We start from the raw sequence: 22645 nt of genomic DNA on the forward strand, positions 1-22645 counted from the left end.
ATGCCGCATTATGGCTAGTATTGCTTTCTTTTGGGTGGCTAGGTGTAACCTTCCTTGGCGGAATAGACCTTGGCTTGATAATCTACATTGGGCCATAACTATACTTTCAGGCAAGGAGTTTTATAAGTGTGTTACCCGTTGTTCTTTTGGTGCAATGTGTCATATTATTTGGAACAACAGGAACGGCATTCTCTTTAGAGGGGAGCAGGTTTCTGTTTCGGCCATGAAAAAGCATCTCCTTCAAGTTGTTAAAAACAAGGCGGTCACCTTCAGGAACGTGGAGGAATCCATCAAAAATGGAAGGTTGCAACTATCTTGGGATGTTGACCCCATTATCTTCTCTAGGGATCAGACTTAGAGTTTTTTGGTTGGTTTGGTTACGTTTGGCTGCCCATTGTGCTTGCCGCCTAGGCCTTTCTTTGTTGTTCTTGTTGTAGCCGTTTGGCTTTTCTTGCGGCTTCCTTTCACTCATTTAGAGCCTGTTCTTCATGAGTGCAAGTTTTGAAGCCATCTCGTTTGTACAGTTTGGCTCCCCCAATATATTGCTTACTTTTACCACAAAAAAAAAAAAAAAAAAAAAAAAAAACACCGGTCATACCATATACAATGGCCATGTTGACTGAACTGCTATATTGGTGACATTTGGTTAAAATTGACCAAATGACTACTTTGGGAAATTGTTAAAACATTTAGGATTTTAATGGCCAAATTGAAAAGTTTATTATCGAATTGATAGCTTCACAATAATTTTAAGATTCTTTGGACAATTTCCCCCTCATATTAATGCGGTTGTAAGTTAAATATTTCAAAGATATATAAGGTTAAAAACATTTTGAAAGTTGAAACTTGTGTGTTCATATACATTAGAAACTACATTGACATGTATGATTTATATTGTCTTGCATCAATGAACCAGGTAAATTACCTCAATATGTATTATTTATGTTATGTTACATACCTTTTTAAAGAGATATATAAGGAAGAGAATTCATACATACATACATACATACATATATATATATATATATATATATATATATATATATATATATATATCTATTGCAAAATGTTTTTAGGCAATGCATAAGAACAGAAAGAACGTGTTTCAATAAATTCATTTCCAATTGTCAAGTTTGTACATTTACGTATTATTTTCTTTTATCTTTCTCTCATCTTGGCGCTTTTATGCAGTGGTGGCAAGATCTAATTCGTCGTCCTTTTATCGGACCAAAACTTTATAAATTTAGATATTATATTTTCCTTTTTTTGTGGCCTCGCTCTGTTTTGGCCTTTTCACATGCTTATGTCATTTTTTAATTGGGAAAAATGTATCGTTTTTTCATTCAACTAACATTCACATTTGAATTCAAGTTTTGAATGACATTCGACCCCATTGCACGAAACTTCATGTTCGTGGAAGCCGCGTTGGAATTTTGAGTGGCCAATTCGATGTGTTGAATTTTTAGCGGCCCGACATATAAAACGATGAGTTAAGGCATTTTGACTATGAAGAACTAGCAAATTTGCCAAAAAGAAAAAAATACAAAATCCTGAGTTATAAATGGCAGTTGATGATATTTCTGTTAATAAAGACTCCTTGACATTCCTGAAACCATACGTAAAAGTGCCCTCACGGGACTTTCTGTACTTCACAAGCCCGTCTCTGCATAGACAAGAACCCTTCCTGTGATATTTGAGAGGCGAAGCAAACCAATCACGACTCGACACAACTATCTTCCCTATTCTTATTGTGTATACGATGAGATCGGCCCGTATTAATGCCGGCGCAAAACACATTGGTAAGTAAGCAGACAGGGTAGTTCAGGAAGCTCTCAGCTTCCCGCAATCGTAACTCGCCATCTTCAAAGGCAGCCCGGCCAAGAAGCTGGCCAGTACTCTGTCCCTCCAGAAGTTCAAGACCCTGCCATTGCTCTGTTGGATGTAGCCCAACATGTAAGCCGTGCTTATGAGCTCAAATGCTCTCCATCTTCTCTCTTTTGGCATAACTCTTCAAGCCCATCTCAATCCTCTTGTACTCTTCTTCACTGCTCATGCCTTGCTTGTCCCTCAAGGCTTCCCCCAGGCATCTCACTAGGACGATGCCATCTTCCAGAGCCACGCAGCCTCCCTGGCCGATGTCCGGCATCATGGGGTGGAATGTGTCTCCGGCTACGCAGACATTATTTTTGCTTATATTTCCCAGCAGAATCTCCCACGGGCGTCGAAATCTCAACGGTGACAGTATGAAGTTATCCAGTTCTCCTTTCTCAATAACAGCTCTCATGTCATCCCACATATCTCCTAGCTTGCCCAGCATGAATTGCTTCATCTTGGCCGGACTCTCTTCCATCTCTTCATCTGCGTTAGGGGAAGTGACTTTGTTTGTTTGTAGATAATATGAAAAGCAGAGTAAAAGAATCTAACATTTGCCAAAAGCCAACTCATATCGAAGGAAGTACAGATACTCACTCTGGCTGGAAGAAGAAAAAGTGAAGAACCAATAAATAGACTTGTCATTGCAAGGGATGACACCAGATCTAACTCCTTCACCAAAGTAGCGAAAGGATTTAGGCTCGAAATTGTGACCCTGCTCGTAATACTCGCAGCCCCTGATGGCAGATCGGCCAGCAAAAGAAGGCTTCTTGAAGCCTAGCCATTTTGCCACTGCTGAGTTCACTCCATCACATCCAATTAACACCTGGCATTTTCATATAGAGCATACGCATAAAGATAAGTTAAACCATAGCCATCTTGCTCAGACCATGCAAATTTTGCATAGAAAAAGGGGCTTCTCTCGAGCAAAACTATCTCTGTGTCGCTCTTGGCAGATTTTCCTAATTAATGGTTATTGGTGATGCAATACCTTCGCCTTGAGAATTGACCCATCAGAAAGATGGACCAGCTTAAGGTAGCCTGATTCCTCGATCGACACAACCTTGGATGAATACCTTACAGTGCTGCTAGGAAGTTCATTCGCTAGAGTTTCCAACAAGGTTCTCCTCTGCACGCAACGGATTTCATGGCCTCGTCTGCGATAGATGCACAAAATTGAAAAGACATGCCATCCATAACACACACCATTAACAAAGGAAATTAAGAATCTGTTGAAATTTGCGCAAGAAATGTGAGGAATTGATCTGTTTTATTTGAATGGCTAATTTCAAAAGCAATTTTAAGTCACATAAATTGTCATGAATTTGAGCAACTTAACCGTGTCCCCGGGGCATCAAATTGTCTCTCTACTGTAGAAAGTCCAGAACCTGTGGAAGCAGTCTGCGTCCTGAACCAGAACCTCTCAAATATCAATTCAAATTTGGCACAGAGCAACGAGAAAAGGAACTAGCTGTTGAATTAATATCATGTCAAACATCTTTTTCATCTAGAGTTGATGGATATACGTTGCATATCAGATGGCATGTAAAGGTGCTCACTCAATTCTAGCGTGGGTACTCAGCAATATCAGGATGTCTTTAATCCCTCTCCTATTGCGTTCCCTGTTAAAGCTGGAACAAATGTCTAACTCTCGAGAGGAAATATTACCATCCACAGACACTCACGCTTCTGGGAACATGAGGCTTGGAAATCGTTCTCATTGATAACAAGCTCAAATTCAAACGGAAAGTCAACATAAGCCATTTCATGATCGTGTAAGAATGCTTCTCAGTGATCATTGCAAATTAGAATGGCTTGTCCGCCCTATACCCTCGATGCGGGCTCAGCTGAGTGAAAAACAATAGGTGGTCAGGTAAGACGGTAGGCTGATCCAATTACTAAAAAGCTCATGTCTTTATTTGTGGGTTCAATGCTATGTCGCACTACACATTCAAATTAATTGGAATTATCAAATGAATTTAATCCAGAGAATAAGAAATATATTCATCTTAGCCACAGCAAGAGGAGGAAGATTTCATCAGTCACCCAAAAAGTTGGCTGTGCTGTCGCTGGAGCAGTTCGCTGATGCTGACTACGTCCAAGGCCCGCCAAGCATTTGTCTGTGTCATAAGGGTGAACCCCGTGGTTCTCAACCCATCAGACGACTCCAGAACCAAGCTTCTAATGCCAAGCCTGAAACACACAACAGATTATCAGCACTCACCTGAATATCATAATTGCTTCAAGTACAAAACCTATGAAGTCCTAAAGCTGTGGCAAGTCCAGCTATGCCAGCTCCAACAATGACTATGTCCTCAACTGCTTCCATGTCAATAGTCTTGACTGGAGACTAGTGTCTTGTGCTTTAAAAGTACCTGCGACTGAGGTTTCAAATGGGTAGTGGAGTTCCAATTCAGACAGCAACATAAAGCGTAAAAAACGTATTAGGGACAAAGATGATGATCAGGAGTCACCAGTAAATTATGCAAGATATGATGCCCAAGAAATGCATTGCGTGCAAAGACAAACGAAAAGTGAACACCGACAGGATTACAGAAGCCGTCAGCTATAAAATACAAGTTTTGACGCGATGAGGTACGATGGGTTCAATTACGTATGCGCGTGCGTCCGTCTGTCTTTGGATATGTTATTGTATTGCATCAACTCCCGACCAAGTGGGTGACTACTCCCGCAACAAGCCCAACATAGCAATCGAGCAAGACACTACTACTGCAAACTCCTAAGTCTGCGGAATGCTGCGACATAAATTGAAGACTTGCACAACAAATACTTCATAAAGGCAAGTCTTGGACATTTAGACAAAAATTCTAATTAGAACACAGAAGCCTATGGAAATCTTACGTAACATTTCTCTTCATGCTGACAGAGCCCTCAAAACGATGTTTTACAGCAAATCTAATCAAATGGAGGGTCTCCATCTTGTGATGAAAAAAGCAAAAAAAGGAAGGGTCTCCATCACTGTGACATTCATGGATTATTTACTCAAGATATTGTCCACTTTGGCCTGTCCATATCAAGTCTCACCGTTTTGTCCTTTGGGTACCAGCAGCCACTTTCTTAGGAGGTGAGCCATCTTGATAGTCCTCTATGTTGGACTCACTTAACTTTGGAGTTTCAAAAACAAAACTTGTTGTCAACAAGTTAATTCTATTTTTCACATATATATATCTCTGAATCGTTCTCTCCCTATCCGGTGCATGATTCCATTCATTCGTGCCCTTTTGGCCCTGGTGACCATTCCCGCCCTCGTCAAATCAGTTTGTTACAGCCACAGATGCAGCATCACGAAGCAAAGCAGTCCTTGCTTTCTAAATGAAATAAATGCAAGCATTCGAAAGGAACTTCACCAAAGCTTTCTGCAGCCTCCATGACCTTCTGTACTTGCGGAAGACAAGTAAATTCAGCTTGGACTTTGCACCATACTTGAGCAGACAAGTGACATTCAAAAACAAATAAGATCCAGTCTCATTACACTTCTAACAGAATAAAAACAACGGAGACCCACCAGGCGCAGACCATCGACCAATTCTTTCTAAGAATGGCTGCCTATCAAGAATCTAGCCAGGAAATAAAACAAAATCTGGGCATGTTAGTTGAAAACCAGACCAGCCTATGCCACACAACTTTGGTGCCTTTTCTTCTTAACTGCATTCCAAGCACCTGCAGTTGAGAAAAAACCAGAGGATGAATCAATGCAGATAACTGTCCTTAATAGCAGAATAGCGAAAGAGAATTCCACAAATTGCTGATGGAATAGAGACAAGTTCATCAAATCTAGCTCCTTGCCACACCCATTCAAGAACACTAATATCAGCTGAGACTTCGGAATCAGGAGAGAAAGGAGAAAATTTCGGGAGAGAATCCACACGTAGAGAGGAGTCGCGCAGACTTTGTGGGGGGTGATGCCTGGTGGCCCGACAGCAAGCATTAGCCCTCAAGGTGTGGCTGGGTCGTGCAATAGGATTCGCAAGATCTTGTATTCATTTGAATACGACCCCTCGGATGTATAGTTACAAGATCTTATTCCAGAGGATTCAAAAGACAAATTGAAGAAATTGTTCCATACGTAAATTTTACTAAATCATGCTCTTCAAATGAAAAGCGATGTTTTACAGTAAAGAAATGCATGTCGCCCCAATAAAGACCATTATGGCACGTTGTCGTTCCTTAAAATCCCAGGAACCGAACATAAAAGTGCCTTTATTAGACTTTTTTGTGCCTCACTTCACAAATTCTTTTGTCGTTGCTCCAATCATACAGGGATGTCTCCGCATAAACAGGAACCTTTTCTCTGATATTTGAGAGGCGAAGCAAACCAATCACAACTTAGCTATCTCCCCTTTCACATGAATGCCGGCACAAAACACACTGATAAGTAAACAATCAGGGTAATTCAAGAAGCGCTCAGTTTCCCACAATCGAAACTCGCCATCTTCAGCAACTGCCTGGCCAAGAAGGTGGCCAGTACTCTGTCCCTCAAGAAGTTCAATACCTTGCCATTGCCCTGTTGAATGTATCCCACCATGTAAGCTGTGCTTATGAGCTCAAATGCTCTCCATCTTCTCTCTTTGGCATACCTCCGCAAGCCCATCTCAATCCTCTTGTACTCTTCTTCACTGCTCATGCTTTGTTTGTCCCTCAAGGCCTCACCCAGGCATCTCGCTAGGACGACGCCATCTTCTAGAGCCGAGCAGCCTCCCTGGCCAATATCTGGCGTCATGGGGTGGAATGCATCTCCGGTTACACAGACATTGGTTTTGCTTATATTTCCCCACAAAATTTCCCAGGGGGATCGAAATTTCAGCGGTGATAATATAATGTTATCCAGTTCTGTTTTCTCAAAAACAGCTCTCACATTGTCGGGTATTTTTCCAAGCTTTTGCAGCATGAATTGCTTCATCTTGGCCGGACTCTCTTCCATCTCTTCATCTGCATTAAGGAAAGTGATATTGTTTGCTTGTAGCTAATACAAAAATATTGTTTGCTTGTAGATAATACAAAAAGCAGAGTAAAAGAATCTAATATTTGCCAAAAGCCAACTCATATCGAAGAAAGTACAGAAACTCACTCTTGCTGGAAGAATAAAATGTAAAGAACCAATAAACAGTCTTGTCATCGCAAGGGATTAAACCAAATCTAACTCCTTCACCAAAGAACTGGAAGAATTTAGGCTCGAAACTGTGACTGTGATCGTAATACACGCAGCCCCTGATGGCAGATCGGCCAGCAAATGCGGGCTTCTTGAAGCCTAGCCATTTTGCCACTGCTGAGTTCACTCCATCACACCCAATTAACACCTAAAATTTTCACGTTGAGCATAAGCATAAAGATAAGTTAAACCGTAGATATCTTGTTCAGACAAGAAAGCAAATTTTGCATAGACAAAGGGGCTTCTCTCGAGCATAAAATATCTGTGTCACTCTAAGCAGATTTTCCTAATTAATGGTTAATATGATGCAATACCTTCGCCTTGAGAATTGACCCATCAGAAAGATGGACCAGCTTAAGGAAGCCTGATTCCTCGATTGACACAACCTTGGACGAATACCTTACAGTGCCACTAGGAAGTTCATTCGCAAGAGTTTCTAACAGGGTTCTCCTCTGCACGCCACGAATTTCATGGCCTCGTCTGCAACAGATGGGCAAAGTTAAAAAGACATGCCATACATATTGCACACCATTAACAAAGGAAATTAGGAATCCATTGAAATTTGCGCAAAAATTGTGAGGGATAAATCTGGTTTATTTGAATGGCTAATTTCGCATGCAATTTTAAATCACATGGACTCTCATGAATTTAAACAACTTAACCTTGCCCCTGTGGCATCAAATTGTCTCTCAGCTGTAGAAATTCCAGAAATTGTGGAAGTCAACTGCAACCTGAATCAGAACCTCTCAAATATCAATTCAAATCAGGCACAGAGCCATGAGAAAAAGAACTAGCTGTTGAACTAAAATCATGGCAGATATCTTTTTCATCTAGAGTTGATGTATCTATGTTGCATATCAGATGTCATGTAAAGGTGCGCACTCAATTCTAGCGTCGGTACTCAGCAATATCAGGATGTGTCTAATCCCTCTCCTACTGCATTCCTTCTTTACAATCCGAACAAATGGCAAGCTCTCTAGATGAAATCATCACCATCCAGAGACACTCACACTTTTGGGAACAGGAGGCTTGGAAATCATTCTCGTCGATAACAAGCTCAGATTCTAACGGACAGTCATTATAAGCCATTTCATGATCATGTGAGAATGTTTCTCCATGATCATTCCAAATTAAAATGACGTGTCTGCCCTATATACCCTTGATGGAGGCTCCGCCATGTGAAAAGCAATAGGTGGCCAAGCCAATCACTAAAGAGCTCATGTCTTCGTTTGTGGGTTCAATGTTATGTCGCACCACACGTTCAAATGAATTGGAATAATCAAATCACAGCAACCCTAAGAATAAGATATATAGTCATCTTATCCACAGCAAGAGAAATGGATTTCGTTAGTCACCCAAAAAGTTGATTGTGCTGTTGGCGGAGTGGTTCGCCGATCCCGAGTGCGTCCAAGGCCCGCCAAGCATTTGTCCATGTTGTGAAGGCGAACCCCGTGGTTCTCAACCCATCAGACGACTCCAGAACCAAGCTTCTAATGCCAAGCCTGCAACCCACAACAGATTATCAGCACTGACTTGAATATCGGAGACATACGAACGAACATAAGGTGGGTGAGAAAGAGCAGAACAAGAAGCTTTCAGAGAGCTCTTTCAAGTTCTAACTGCTCCAATTCCAGTACAATTACCTGTGTAGTCCCAAAGCTGTAGTGAGGCCTGCAATGCCGGCACCAACAATCACTATGTCTTCAACTGCTTCCATGAATCAACAGCTTGATCTCTCTCTCTCTCTCTCACTCTCTCTCTCTCTCTTTCTCTCTCTCTCTCTCTGTGGAGCTATCTGTCCATCCCTCGGGTGAGGTCTCATATAAAGAGAGAGAAGAGGGGCAAAGACGATGAAGGCAATTTGTAGAAAGATGTCTACAGCATTCAACGACAAACAGGATAGACGCCGAAGACAAACGGTAAAAAGATGATGACCGCATGCAACGTCAAATAGGACACAAATGACGTAAGTCGCTACGTAAATTTGTCACACCCCAAAACCACAAAGAATGGGAATGACACGGCCGTCCTTCTTTACACAGGACGCAGCCTCAAATACAACCAACAAACTGATATTAACTTATATATATCTCAAACCATATATATATCAGATGAACCAATAAATTGGTTGCAACATCAGAGTTTCTATAATCCACCAAAAGAAAAAAAAGATATACGTTTAAAACTCAGACGATCCAACTACTAGTAAGTATTATTTGCACCACTTCTTTAAACCATACCAAAAACAAAATAGAACTCCCCAAAAGTTCCCATCGACTACGCACTCGCTCTATTCGCCGCTAGCTGAGGAACCTGAAAAGATTAAAGGAGGAATGGGATGAGCAACCACAGCTCAGTGAGTAGTACATATCTTTTAAGCAGATCGAACAACCACTATGCATGTATACAAAACAATACCAAATTTCATAACACCAATTCAATATATAAAATACATATCGAATTATATAAAAGTTATTTCTTATCATCAAAAATTTATACTAATACGAAAAACTCATTTGAATCGCCATCAAAAGTCAAGTATCAATGGTCGAATCCATCGAATAATCTCCATCAAAAACACATATCAATGGTCTATCCATTGATCAATCTTTTGCTCAATAACTAACCATGGTCACGACACAACGCCCTGTGACAAGGCGACCAAGATTCCCCCATTGGCAAGGTCTCCACCTACAAAGCCGGTGGCTAGGCCCATGGATATCCTAAACCTGGTATGCATAACCCAAAAACCCCTCATTGGGTTCACAAATCACATTGAGCATAAATAACCATTCTCCAATACCAGAAACCCAATCCATAAATCAATGTCTTAAACCAAACAAATAACAATTTGCAACATAGCCCATCATCCATTTCATATCCGTTTCTCAAATCATCATAAACCTTTTTATAAATCAGTCGCAAAGCAATTTCATATATGTTTCTCCACAAACCTCGTATAACGTGCTTTTCAAAGATTCACAATCAACCAAAGGGTAGCAATTGCTCGATCTGACTTTTATGCAATAAAAATGCTCTTCTTGATTCAATATATATACATACATACTTCAAGACATGATTTTATAAAACCAAAGAAGATATAGTACCACTCACCTCGTCGTCGACGACCAAACGACGAACGATACTCGTATCGTCGAATTCAAGGTCCTATCAAATAACCGAGAAAAATGTTAAAATCTAATAAAACACTGTCTCTACTTCAAACAACTAAATTACGCCTTAACTCTAACAAAAGGACTTCTACGCGCTAACAAATCGCATAACCAAAGCGATTGTTCAAGCCATTCGCAACACGAAATTTAAGTGCAAAACTTGATTGCGCCTTAACTTTCTCTTCCGAACTCCGATCCGAACGTACTTATATTCAATAGAGAGCCCTTGAAACATATCACAAGAATCCCGACTTGGCCATCCCAAAATCAAGCTGAAAAATGACAAAATACGGGCCCAAAGCTGCTGGACGCGTACTGTTCACTGCGCGTGGGAAACTTTGAAATTCTGTTTCGGACAAACCATAAGCTCAAATCACGATCCGTAAAATCCCACGGCTCCACAACACCCTAAATTACCATTCTTGCAAAAATACACGGCTCAACGACTCCAAAATTAGACTTCGCCGCTCAGTTTTCCAAAATTTCGAATTTAAGTCCTAAATCCAAAAATTACTTCAATCGGACGAACGAGGGCTTGATCTCTTACCGGGTGCTGTGTTATGGAGTCGAGTCGGCTTGGCGAGGCATCCGAGACGTGCACGTGCCAAAATTCCTTTCCTTTTTTTTCCTTTTTCTCTTCTCCTTCCTCTTCTTCGTCTTTTCTTTCTTTTCTTTTTGGTCGAGGGAACTCTCAGCTTCTATTTAGCCGAGCCCTCTCCCTCTCCTTTTTTGTTTTACTGAATTTTCAGTTTCTTCTTTTGGGGCCCACTAACATAATATTACATTATTGCATAATATTACATTCTACCATCCTTAAAAAAATTTCGTCCTCGAAATTTACATGTACTTTAATCATGAAACAAGTGAGGGTATTTGTGTCTTGCCTCCTCCTCGAGTTCCCAAGTAGCCTCCCTCTCGGTATGGTTTTGCCATTGTATTTTTACATAAGGAATGGTTCGTCGCCGCAATACCTGATCCTTCCTATCGACAATGCGAATAGGATGCTCCTCATACGTCAAGTTCTCCCGTAATCTCAATGGTGTAAAGTCTAGCACATGTTCAGGATTTGGAACATATTTCCGCAACAAAGAGACATGGAACACATTATGGACACCTGATAATGCCGGTGGCAAAGCCAATTTATAAGCGACTTCACCAATTTTCTCTAAGATCGAGAATGGTCCCACGTACCTTGGACTTAACTTCCCACGTGTGTCAAATCTCATTACACCCTTCGTAGGAGAAACTTTTAAGAATACGTGATCCCCCACATTAAATTCTAGCTTGCGTCTTTTCAGATCCGCATAACTTTTCTGACGACTTTGAGCCGTTCCAAGACGTTCCCGAACCAACCTAACTTTCTCTTCTGAATGTTGAATGAACTCAGGGCCAGTTAGTCTTTTCTCACCAACGTCGTCCCAACAAATAGGACTTCTGCATTTTCGGCCATATAAAGCTTCAAAGGGTGCCATCTTAATGCTGGAGTGATAACTGTTGTTATAAGAAAATTCTGCCAAATGTAGATGTTCATCCCAAGAACCGCCGAAGTCAATGATGCATGATCTCAACATATCCTCTAATGTCTGGATCGTTCTCTCTGACTGTCCATCTGTTTGTGGATGGAAAGCTGTACTCAAGTTGAGTTTAGTGCCCAATGCTCCTTGAAAACTCTTCCAAAAGTTAGACACAAACCTAGGATCCCTATCAGAAATAATGCTTACCGGAACTCCATGAAGCTTCACTATCTCATTAACATATCGCTTTGCCATATCTTCCATTGAAAGACCAAATCGATATGACAAAAAGTGAGCAGACTTAGTTAATCGATCAACAATCACCCATATAGCATTCTTACCACTTGGTGTCCTCGGTAGACCGACTACAAAGTCCATGGCAATATGCTCCCACTTCCATTTAGGTATCTCTAAAGGTTGCAACTGCCCACCTGGTTTCTGATGCTCAATTTTCACTTGCTGGCAAACTAAACATTGATCGACAAATTTTATAATATCATTTTTCATGTTGATCCACCAAAAGTTTTCTCTCAAGTCTCTATACATTTTAGTGCTTTCCGGATGAATTGAAAATCTAGTACTGTGAGCTTCTTGCAGAATCTCCTTTTTCAGATTTGAGTCCTCGGAACACATAGTCGACCGCAAACCTTAAGGATCCATCTACGTGTAAACCAAAATCCACTTGTCTTCCAGCTTCCACACCTTCTCTAATTTTTTGTAATTGTGGATCTTCATTCTGTTTAGCCTTAATTCTGTCAATCAACATAGGTTGTACTTGAAGATTAGCTAATTGAGCACCAAGCTGCTGCACCAACACCTCCAAGTCTAACTTCCTCATATCTTCAAGAATAGATTTCTGAGAAGTGAGCAAAGCTGCCATATTTCCAAATGATTTACGACTCAAAGCATCCGCTACCACATTAGCTTTACCCGGATGGTAATTAATGGACAAGTCATAATCCTTCAAAAGTTCTAGCCATCTTCTTTGCCTCATGTTTAGTTCTTTCTGAGTAAAGATATACTTGGACTCTTGTGATCGGTAAAGACTTCACATTTTTCACCATACAAATAGTGTCGCCATATCTTCAAGGCAAACACAACCGCCGCTAATTCCAAATCATGAGTGGGGTAGTTCTTCTCATGTAATTTCAATTGTCTCGAAGCATAGGCAACAACTTTACCATCTTGCATAAGAACACAACCCAAACCTTCTTTGGATGCATCGCAGTAAATTACGAAGCCGCCACTTCCAGAAGGTAGAGTTAGAATAGGAGCCGACACCAGCCGTCTCTTCAACTCTTGAAAACTGCGTTCACATTGGTCTGACCATTCAAATTTAACTTTCTTCCGAGTTAGACGGGTAAGTGGACCAGCAATCTTTGAGAACCCCTCTACAAATCGCCTATAGTAGCCGGCTAGCCCAAGAAAACTTCTCACTTCGTAACATTTGTTGGACGATTCCACTTAACAACCGCTTCAACCTTCTTTGGGTCCACTAATATGCCATCTTTCGAGATCACATGACCCAAGAATTCTATATGCTCAAGCCAGAAGTCACACTTACTAAATTTGGCATACAACTTCTTTTCATGCAAAGTTTGCAAGACAAACCTCAAGTGTTGTTCGTGTTCCTCTAAACTCTTCGAATATACTAGGATTGCATCAATGAACACCACAATAAATTTGTCTAGATATTCCCTGAACACCCTGTTCATCAAGTCCATGAAGGCAGCAGGCGCATTTGTTAATCCAAAAGGCATGACGAGAAATTCGTAATGGCCATACCTTGTTCTCAAAAGCAGTTTTAGGCACATCATCTATCTTTATCTTCAATTGATGATACCCAGGAACGAAGGTCGATCTTGGAAAATACCCGAGCTCCCGAAGTTGATCAAATAAATCCTCAATCCGGGGCAAAGGATATTTGTTTTTGACCGTTACCTTGTTAAGCTCTCGGTAATCTATGCAAAGCCGCATACTACCATCCTTCTTTTTCACAAATAGAACATGAGCTCCCCAAGGCGAAACACTGGGTCTGATGAAACCTTTATCCAAAAGCTCTTGTAGCTGCGTTTTCAATTCTTTCAATTCAGTGGGTGCCATCCGATATGGTGCCTTAGAGATTGGTGCTGTACTGGGCATCAATTCAATGCAAAACTCAATTTCTCTATCAAGAGGCAAGCCTGGTAAATTCTTAGGAAATACACTTGGAAACTCTTTAACGACAGGAACATCTTCCAACTTTACTACAACCTTACTTGTGTCTTTTACACAAGCTAAATAACCACAACAACCTTTTCTCAAAAGTTTCCTCGCTTGCAAAGCCGAGATCAACATTGGAGAAGTGTTTTGACAACTTCCCGAAAAAGAGAATTCGGGTTGATTCGAAAGTCTAAATATAACTTTCTTTGAAAAACAGTCAACAATCGCACGATAGGTAGATAACCAATCCATCCCTATAATAACATCGAAATCTCGAATATTTAACTCCACTAGATCCACAGGCATTTCAACATTATTAATCTGAATCACTCACCTCTTGAACACATGATGACCAATTAAGAAATCGCCAGGGAGTATCAACACACAATTCACATTCAAGAGGGTCGGCAACACGCAAGCTTCTTTTGCAAATTCAGTTGAAATGAAGGAGTGCGTAGCACTGTGGTCAAATAACGCATAAGCACAATGCGAGGCAATAGAAATATTACCTGCAACCACCGCGTTAGATGCTGCCGCATCCTCCTTCGTCATTGCAAAAACTTTCCCACTTGTACTTTGTCTTTGTTGGTTCTCTTGGGGCCTACCAACGAAAGGGGTATTCCTCCGCCCGAAACACTGGTGTGCTAGGTGCCCTTGTCGCCCACATAGATTACATGATCTATTGCCAATAGGAGGATTCCTTCGTGTAGGACAATCTCGCAGCATATGTCCCGCTTTCCCACATGAGAAGCATACTCCCATTTTCCGATAACACTAACCGTAATGATAATTTCCACATGTATTACAAGGGCCTTGGTTACTTGGATTTTTGAACTGTCCTGGCCAGCTGAGGCCTCTTCGCCTTCCACTATCATTAGTATGGCTACCTTGCACATTTGTGGGCTTAAACCTTTTGGGTTGAGGCGCTCCTTGTGTGCCGTGCTTTAGAATGCTTTGTTCCACCTTGATTGCTCGTTCTAGCACATCCTTATAAGTTGTTAATACGAAAGGTGCAAGTGCGGAATTAATTTCAGGTCGGAGCCCTCCTAGGAAATGGTCGGCCTTATCTTCTTCATTTGCTACCAAGTGCTCTGCAAATCTACTCAACTGATTAAAGCGGACTGAATACTCCAAAACAGTGGAGTCACCCTGAGATACATGTACAAAGTCACCCTTCATCTTTGCTTGGAATGACTTTGGGAAGAATTGAGCATTGAACGCCTTTTTAAAGTCCTCCCAGGATATAATAACATCCCTACCTCCAAGACTTGGCTTCATTCCATCCCACCAAAACTCGATTCACCTTCCGTGGTATTGGGTGGCAAATTTAACTTTTCGATCCTCGGGAACCTCTTCAGCTTCAAAGATCCCATCAATCTTTTTTAATCCAACGCTCGGCCGCAAGAGGATCAGCTTTCCCATCAAAAGTGGGTGGTTTCGCCTTTCTAAAATGGGCAAAAGTGCCTGAACCTGTCATTCCATCTCCAGTTAATTCCTTTGCTTGGCGATACCAATGGATCATTGCCTGTTCAAATTCAGTTGAACGGGTTGGCTCTTGATCCTCTTCTCTGACTTCGCGCAAGTCAGGACTCCTATCATAGCGGTCCTCAAGTCTCCTTCTCAAAGACGCACCTCGAGAAGCTTGAGGCATGTCTCTAGCCTCAGGGGTAGCGACCCGCTTGCCTTTGCGACTCCTACGAAGCGAGGCAAGTGTCTCAGAGTCGGTACTCATGATCACCTGAATCCAAGAATGAAACTACACCTTAGAATCTAGAAGACTAACGCAAAAAATAAAATCTAGCACACAACCTCACAACGTCCCATAACTACACCCAAAAAGATCAAAACTTAGGCTCTGATACCAAAAATGTCACACCCCAAAACCACAAAGAATGGGAATGACACGGCCGTCCTTCTTTACACAGGACGCAGCCTCAAATACAACCAACAAACTGATATTAACTTATATATATCTCAAACCATATATATATCGATGAACCAACAAATTGGTTGCAACATCGAGTTTCTATAATCCACCAAAAGAAAAAAAGATATACGTTTAAAACTCGGCGATCCAACTACTAGTAAGTATTATTTGCACCACTTCTTTAAACCATACCAAAAACAAAATAGAACTCCCCAAAAGTTCCCACCGACTACGCACTCGCTCTATTCGCCGCTAGCTCGAGGAACCTGAAAAGATTAAAGGAGGAATGGGATGAGCAACCACAGCTCAGTGAGTAGTACATATCTTCTAAGCAGATCGAACAACCACTATGCATGTATACAAAACAATACCAAATTTCATAACACCAATTCAATATATAAAATACATATCGAATTATATAAAAGTTATTTCTTATCATCAAAAATTTATACTAATACGAAAAACTCATTTGAATCGCCATCAAAAGTCAAGTATCAATGGTCGAATCCATCGAATAATCTCCATCAAAAACACATATCAATGGTCTATCCATTGATCAATCTTTGCTCAATAACTAACCATGGTCACGACACAACGCCCTGTGACAAGGCGACCAAGATTCCCCCTTGGCAAGGTCTCCACCTACAAAGCCGGTGGCTAGGCCCGAAGGATATCCTAAACCTGGTATGCATAACCCAAAACCCCTCATTGGGTTCACAAAATCACATTGAGCATAAATAACCATTCTCCAATACCAGAAACCCAATCCATAAATCAATGTCTTAAACCAAACAAATAACAATTTGCAACATAGCCCATCATCCATTTCATATCCGTTTCTCAAATCATCATAAACCTTTTTATAAATCAGTCGCAAAGCAATTTCATATATGTTTCTCCACAAACCTCGTATAACGTGCTTTTCAAAGATTCACAATCAACCAAAGGGTAGCAATTGCTCGATCTGACTTTTATACAATAAAAATGCTCTTCTTGATTCAATATATATACATACATACTTCAAGACATGATTTTATAAAACCAAAGAAGATATAGTACCACTCACCTCGTCGTCGACGACCAAACGACGAACGATACTCGTATCGTCGAATTCAAGGTCCTATCAAATAACCGAGAAAAATGTTAAAATCTAATAAAACACTGTCTCTACTTCGAAACAACTAAATTACGCCTTAACTCTAACAAAAGGACTTCTACGCGCTAACAAATCGCATAACCAAAGCGATTGTTCAAGCCATTCGCAACACGAAATTTAAGTGCAAAACTTGATTGCGCCTTAACTTTCTTCCGAACTCCGATCCGAACGTACTTATATTCAATAGAGAGCCCTTGAAACATATCACAAGAATCCCGACTTGGCCATCCCAAAATCAAGCTGAAAAATGACAAAATACGGGCCCAAAGCTGCTGGACGCGTACTGTTCACTGCGCGTGGGAAACTTTGAAATTCTGTTTCGGACAAACCATAAGCTCAAATCACGATCCGTAAAATCCCACGGCTCCACAACACCCTAAATTACCATTCTTGCAAAAATACACGGCTCAACGACTCCAAAATTAGACTTCGCCGCTCAGTTTTCCAAAAATTTCGAATTTAAGTCCTAAATCCAAAAATTACTTCAATCGGACGAACGAGGGCTTGATCTCTTACCGGGTGCTGTGTTATGGAGTCGAGTCGGCTTGGCGAGGCATCCGAGACGTGCACGTGCCAAAATTCCTTTCCTTTTTTTTTTTTTTTTCTCTTCTCCTTCCTCTTCTTCGTCTTTTCTTTCTTTTCTTTTTGGTCGAGGGAACTCTCAGCTTCTATTTAGCCGAGCCCTCTCCCCTCTCCTTTTTGTTTTACTGACTTTTCAGTTTCTTTTTCAGTTTCTTCTTTTGGGGCCCACTAACATAATATTACATTATTGCATAATATTACAAAATTGGTCTGGCAAGTTGTAACAATCGAATGCCAAGATATGTATGTTGTGTCTATGGCTCTTGCTCGGCGTCTAGCCGCTCCGGCTATTGCCCTGCTCTTTCTAGTTTAATGTATCAGGTGGTATCAAAAACCGAATGTGCTTTTTTCTTCCCTTTTAGTAATGACGAAGGCACGTGCTTGATTGAATTGAGTCAATACAATCGTCCGTTTAAATTAATAAAGTAATAAATTATTGTTTTGGCTGCCGCATCGCATTATTGAGGAATCAATTAGCACATTGTCATTTGGACTGTTAATTCAATACTAGTGTTCATTTGTGCGTGATTGCACACATATCTTATTTTCACGGAGAATAAACTAGTAACATGATTAATTCTTATTTTGTCATTCGCGTTGCATTATTAAGGATTGTCGCAACCTAAATTTTGGGTGCACCACCTAAGTTTAGATTAATGGACTACTAAGTCTTTAAATTTAGCTCGAGCTCTTTCGAGTCCATATCAATTCGCGACTTAAAGTTTAAATATTTAACATGCAAATGATTATTATCTAGGAGTAGCCACTAATTGGTTTACGGTAGGTCGATTAGACACCTAAGTAAAATAATGAGAGAATTATTTTACTCATACGAACCAGATATTAAAGGTACGGGGACTTGGTTATACTAGATTTCTCTAATGTCCTTTCAGTAGAATTTATTTTTAATTTTCAAAAATACTTTTGCAGGCAGCATGAATTTATTTTAACCTAAATTACTATTATACAATAGGGGTGATCACACAGATGCTCAATTATTATTAAATATTGAATAAAATTAATTGTACCAAATAAATTCCACACACTAAAGCAAGTATTTTTGGATTTTTCTTTTAACTAGAACTTTATCATAAATCATGCATTTAAATTATATGACCTAATTTTACTAACAAATTATTTCTAATTAAATGAACCTAACATGCAAACTAATTGACATGCACCTAATATTTTTGTATTTTTCTTATTAAAATTCGGAATTAAAACCATCTAAAATGAATAATTTTATAATATGTTTTAAAGATTAATTTGACTTAAACCCTATCCTATCTTAAAAAAATATTTTTTAAGAAAAATAAGATCATCTAAATGTGCAAACATTATTTAAGATTCTATCTAAAAAATTCAATCCTAATTTATTCCAAAAATTATCTAAAGTGCAATCCTAAAAAATGCAATCCTAATTTACTAACACACTCCGATGCAAGATTTAATTTTTTTGATTTTTATGTTTTTTAGTTTTTTTCCAAGATAAACAACTATATATAAACATCTAAGATATTCATTAAAATAACCGAAAAATAATCCATTGTCTCACAGGCTAAACGGTTATTTTAACCCTCAACATGACAACATAAAGTTCAAAATAATTAAAAATTTGATCCGAAATCTTACAAATCAAACTAATAACTATAATAATTTAGCAATTAAAATACTATCAAAATGCCTAAAAATAATATAATTAAAAAAATTATCCGATGTCTTACGGATCAAATTAAATAATTACAATAATTTTGGGTAAAACCCATGCATAAAACGAAAATAAACACCTAATATTCCAATTGGTACCATACTAGCAAAACTTAAAAAAGAATAAAGTAAAATAACCTAAGAATGAAAGATAAAAATAAAAAGAAAAGTAAGCAACCTAAGGAAAGAGGGGCAGCAGATTGGTCGGCGCCGGGCGGACGGTGATGGGCAGCAGCGGGCTGGTGTATTGGCAGCTGCTGGGTTCGCCGGAAGGAGGCTCGGAGATGGTACTGTAGGCGGCGGTGGAGGCGCTGCAAGCGGCGGAGACAGAGGGGGGACCGATGCAGGCTGCTGCAGCTGGCGGTCAAGGCGGAGCGGCGAGGGCGTCGGGCGCTGCTGCAGGCGCGGTCGTCGGGCAGAGGCTGGCAGGCACGGCGGCGGGCAAGCGTCGGCGCAGCGCGGTCGTCGGGCGAGCGGTGCTGGACAGCAGATCGCTGGTCATCGGGTGCCGCAGGTGGAGGCGAGGCGGAGGCGCAGTCGCGGGTGAGGGGCACGGCAGCGTCGGGTTCCGAGCGGCGATGCTGCAAGAGCAGCAGAAGCGGCGTCGGATTCGAGTGCTCGCGGCGTCGAGCGAAGGTGCTGCTGTGGCGACGGTGCTCGGAGGCAGGGGCGTTGCTAGCTGCAGCAGCTTCACGGGGGCAAGAGCGACGGCGACAAAGCTTCAGGGGTCAGAGGTGTCGAGTTGTCGTGGGGGAACGAGCGGGCTGCTATGGGCGCCGCCGTTGGGCGGAGGGAAAGCAGCAGTCGGCGGTGACGCGGGCTGCTGTGGTGCGGCGACGGAAGAGGACGGGCGGTTGCAGAGGTGTCGCGCGGTGCTCGCGGACGAGCGGCAGGGGTGGCGTCGGCGAGCGAGATCGGCGCGACGAGCTTCGCGGGGGAGACGCAGGCGACGGGTGCGGGAGGAAGAAGATGCACAGTGATTTTTTTTTTTATTATTTTATTTTTTTCTCTCCTCACCTGTCTCTCACGTCGCCTCTCTCTCGCTGTTTCTTTCTTCTTCTTCTTCTTTTTTTTATGACCTAGGAAGCCGGTATGCTGCGAGCGGCTTAAGTAAACCTTGGGGCCCATCCACCACTCCCATGAAACGGAAAGATGCCAAGCGTCTTCGTAGAGAGTCAAACCTTGCCCTCCGAGAAAGGGTCAGTGGGTCCCCCACGATGGGGAAGGCTTGCTAGCGGAGCCACCGCGACCGGTAATATTTTTTTTTCTCTTTTTGTTAAAGAAACCAAGATGGACGAAAGCTTCTGAATCTTCTCTCATTTTTTTTTTTGAGTTCAACTCATTTTTTCTTTTTGTCGGTCATATTTTAATCCTACTCTAGCACTCACTCTCAGATTTTTGCCCTTACCTTATTGGAGGATGTGGGAGTCGAAACCCACTCTTGAAATGAAATTGTGATTCTTTTACGGTGATTCCCTTTGGTCATGAAAATTGTGACTCTTTTATAGTGATTCTGATCAGCTGTTTTCTATGGTATTTTTTGAGTTTCTCTATTTTGTTGCATTGATTTATGGTTGCAAATCGAGCGTGATTTCACAATCAGCTCAATTTTGTTTCGATTCATTTCCTTTTGTCAAAATCCTTGCCTTTTAACCACCGTACTCAGCGGTGTAGCTGATTCGGGCTCTTTCCCTTTCACGAATGGGAGAAGTTCGAATTCCAGAAGCGTCGTTAGGGATTCTTACTTGGAATATTGTGGTGATGGGTCCTACAGTCACTCCCCCAAGGTTTGCTCGCTAGCTGTTGGCTTACGAGGTTCTTTGGGTTATCAAAAAAAAAAAAAAATTCCTCGCCCCTTATTTACCCAATTCCCTAATTGCTTCCGCATTTATTAAAGTTTGAATATTCATCGAATTTTAAATTTTCATGCATAATCAATCGGATTGATTTTCCCCATTTTTTTCCTTTTTCTTGTTTCGATGCGATTTTTATTTTATTTTTCTAGAGTAGTCAAAATTTATGTATCAACAAGGATCTCATTAGCACATTATTATTTTAAGCATTAGTTCGATACTTATGTCCGTACCTATGCATACTTGCACACATATCTTATTTTTAGGGAAAATTATTCATATGGTCCTAAATCAATTGTACGGCTGTTAATTCAATGATAAAATTTACAATTTAGTCCTAAACCTTCTAATGGTTTTTCAATATATTTTTTCAATTGTTAACGTGATAGATCAGTCGGCATTAATTATCCTATATGACAAAGCTGATGCAGTTGTGGGTAATATGTGCATATCTTTTGAAATTTTTAGAGTTTTTTCCTTTTCTTCTTTTCTTATTTCCCTCCATCGATCACTGGGGCCTTGATGATAGCCAGTAGATCACAGGTAAGGGTCTCGTGGCCCTTGCTTGACATCCCTGAGTCCCTAGTGAAGGGAAATAGGGAAAAAATTGGAAAGATAAAAACAAAAACAATCAAAACATTTTTAAAAAATTTGCAAAAATAATCCACATCAACACTAGTCATACCATATACAATGGCCAATGTTAACTTAACTGCTATATTGGCGACATTAGGTAAAAATTGACCAAATGACTACTTTGGGAAATTGTTAAAATATTTAGGATTTTAATGGCCAAATTAAAAAGTTTATTATCGAACTGATAGCTTCAATTTTAAGATTCTTTGGACTATTTCCCCCTCATATTAATGCGGTTGTAAGTTAAATATTTCAAAGATATATAAGGTTAAAAGCATTTAGAAAGTTGAAACTTGTGTGTTCATATACATTGGAAACTACATTGACATGTATGATTTATATTGTCTAGCATCAATGAACCAGGTAAATTACCTCAATATATATTATTTATGTTATGTTACATAGCTTTTTAAAGAGATATATAAGGAAGAGAATTCATTCATACATATATATATTGCAAAATGTTTTTAGGCAATGCATAAGAACAGAAAGAACATGTTTCAATAAATTCATTTCCAATTGTCGAGTTTGTACATTTACGTATTATTTTCTTTTATCTTTCTCTCATCTTGGCGCTTTTATGCAGTGGTGGCAAGATCTAATTCGTTGTCCTTTTATCGGACCAAAACTTTATAAATTTAGATATTATATTTTCCTTTTTTTGCGGTCTCGCTCTGTTTTGGCCTTTTCACATGCTTATGTCATTTTTCAATTGGGAAAAATGTATTGTTTTTCTTTCAACTAACATTCACATTTGAATTCAAGTTTGAAAGACATTCGACCCCATTGCACGAAACTTCATGTTCGTGGAAGCCGCGTTGGAATTTTGAATGGCCAATTCGATGTGTTGAAT

At 40.4% G+C, this 22645-nt stretch overlaps 2 protein-coding genes and 1 pseudogene across 2 annotated transcripts; all 3 read right to left on the reverse strand.

Annotated features, from left to right (window-relative positions):
* Positions 1–1721: 1721 nt before the first annotated feature.
* Positions 1722–4417, reverse strand: LOC108953843 (annotated as a pseudogene).
* LOC104420577 (monooxygenase 2) lies at positions 2420–4201 on the reverse strand. Its single transcript, XM_039310913.1, has 4 exons — positions 4128–4201; positions 3919–4065; positions 2864–3029; positions 2420–2698 (listed from the first exon to the last, which is right to left on the reverse strand). The coding sequence occupies exons 1-4, from the start codon at positions 4199–4201 to the stop codon at positions 2420–2422; spliced, it is 666 nt and encodes a 221-aa protein (XP_039166847.1).
* Positions 4418–5927: 1510 nt separating the features above from the next.
* Positions 5928–8808, reverse strand: LOC104418967 (monooxygenase 2). The gene is made up of 6 exons (XM_010030454.3): positions 8686–8808; positions 8398–8544; positions 7705–7773; positions 7357–7522; positions 6962–7190; positions 5928–6822 (listed from the first exon to the last, which is right to left on the reverse strand). The coding sequence occupies exons 1-6, from the start codon at positions 8757–8759 to the stop codon at positions 6287–6289; spliced, it is 1221 nt and encodes a 406-aa protein (XP_010028756.2). The 5' UTR covers positions 8760–8808; the 3' UTR covers positions 5928–6286.
* Between the last annotated feature and the right edge of the window lie 13837 nt (positions 8809–22645).

This window comes from Eucalyptus grandis, chromosome 4, assembly GCF_016545825.1.
Source record: "Eucalyptus grandis isolate ANBG69807.140 chromosome 4, ASM1654582v1, whole genome shotgun sequence".
Classification (NCBI taxonomy): domain Eukaryota; kingdom Viridiplantae; phylum Streptophyta; class Magnoliopsida; order Myrtales; family Myrtaceae; genus Eucalyptus; species Eucalyptus grandis.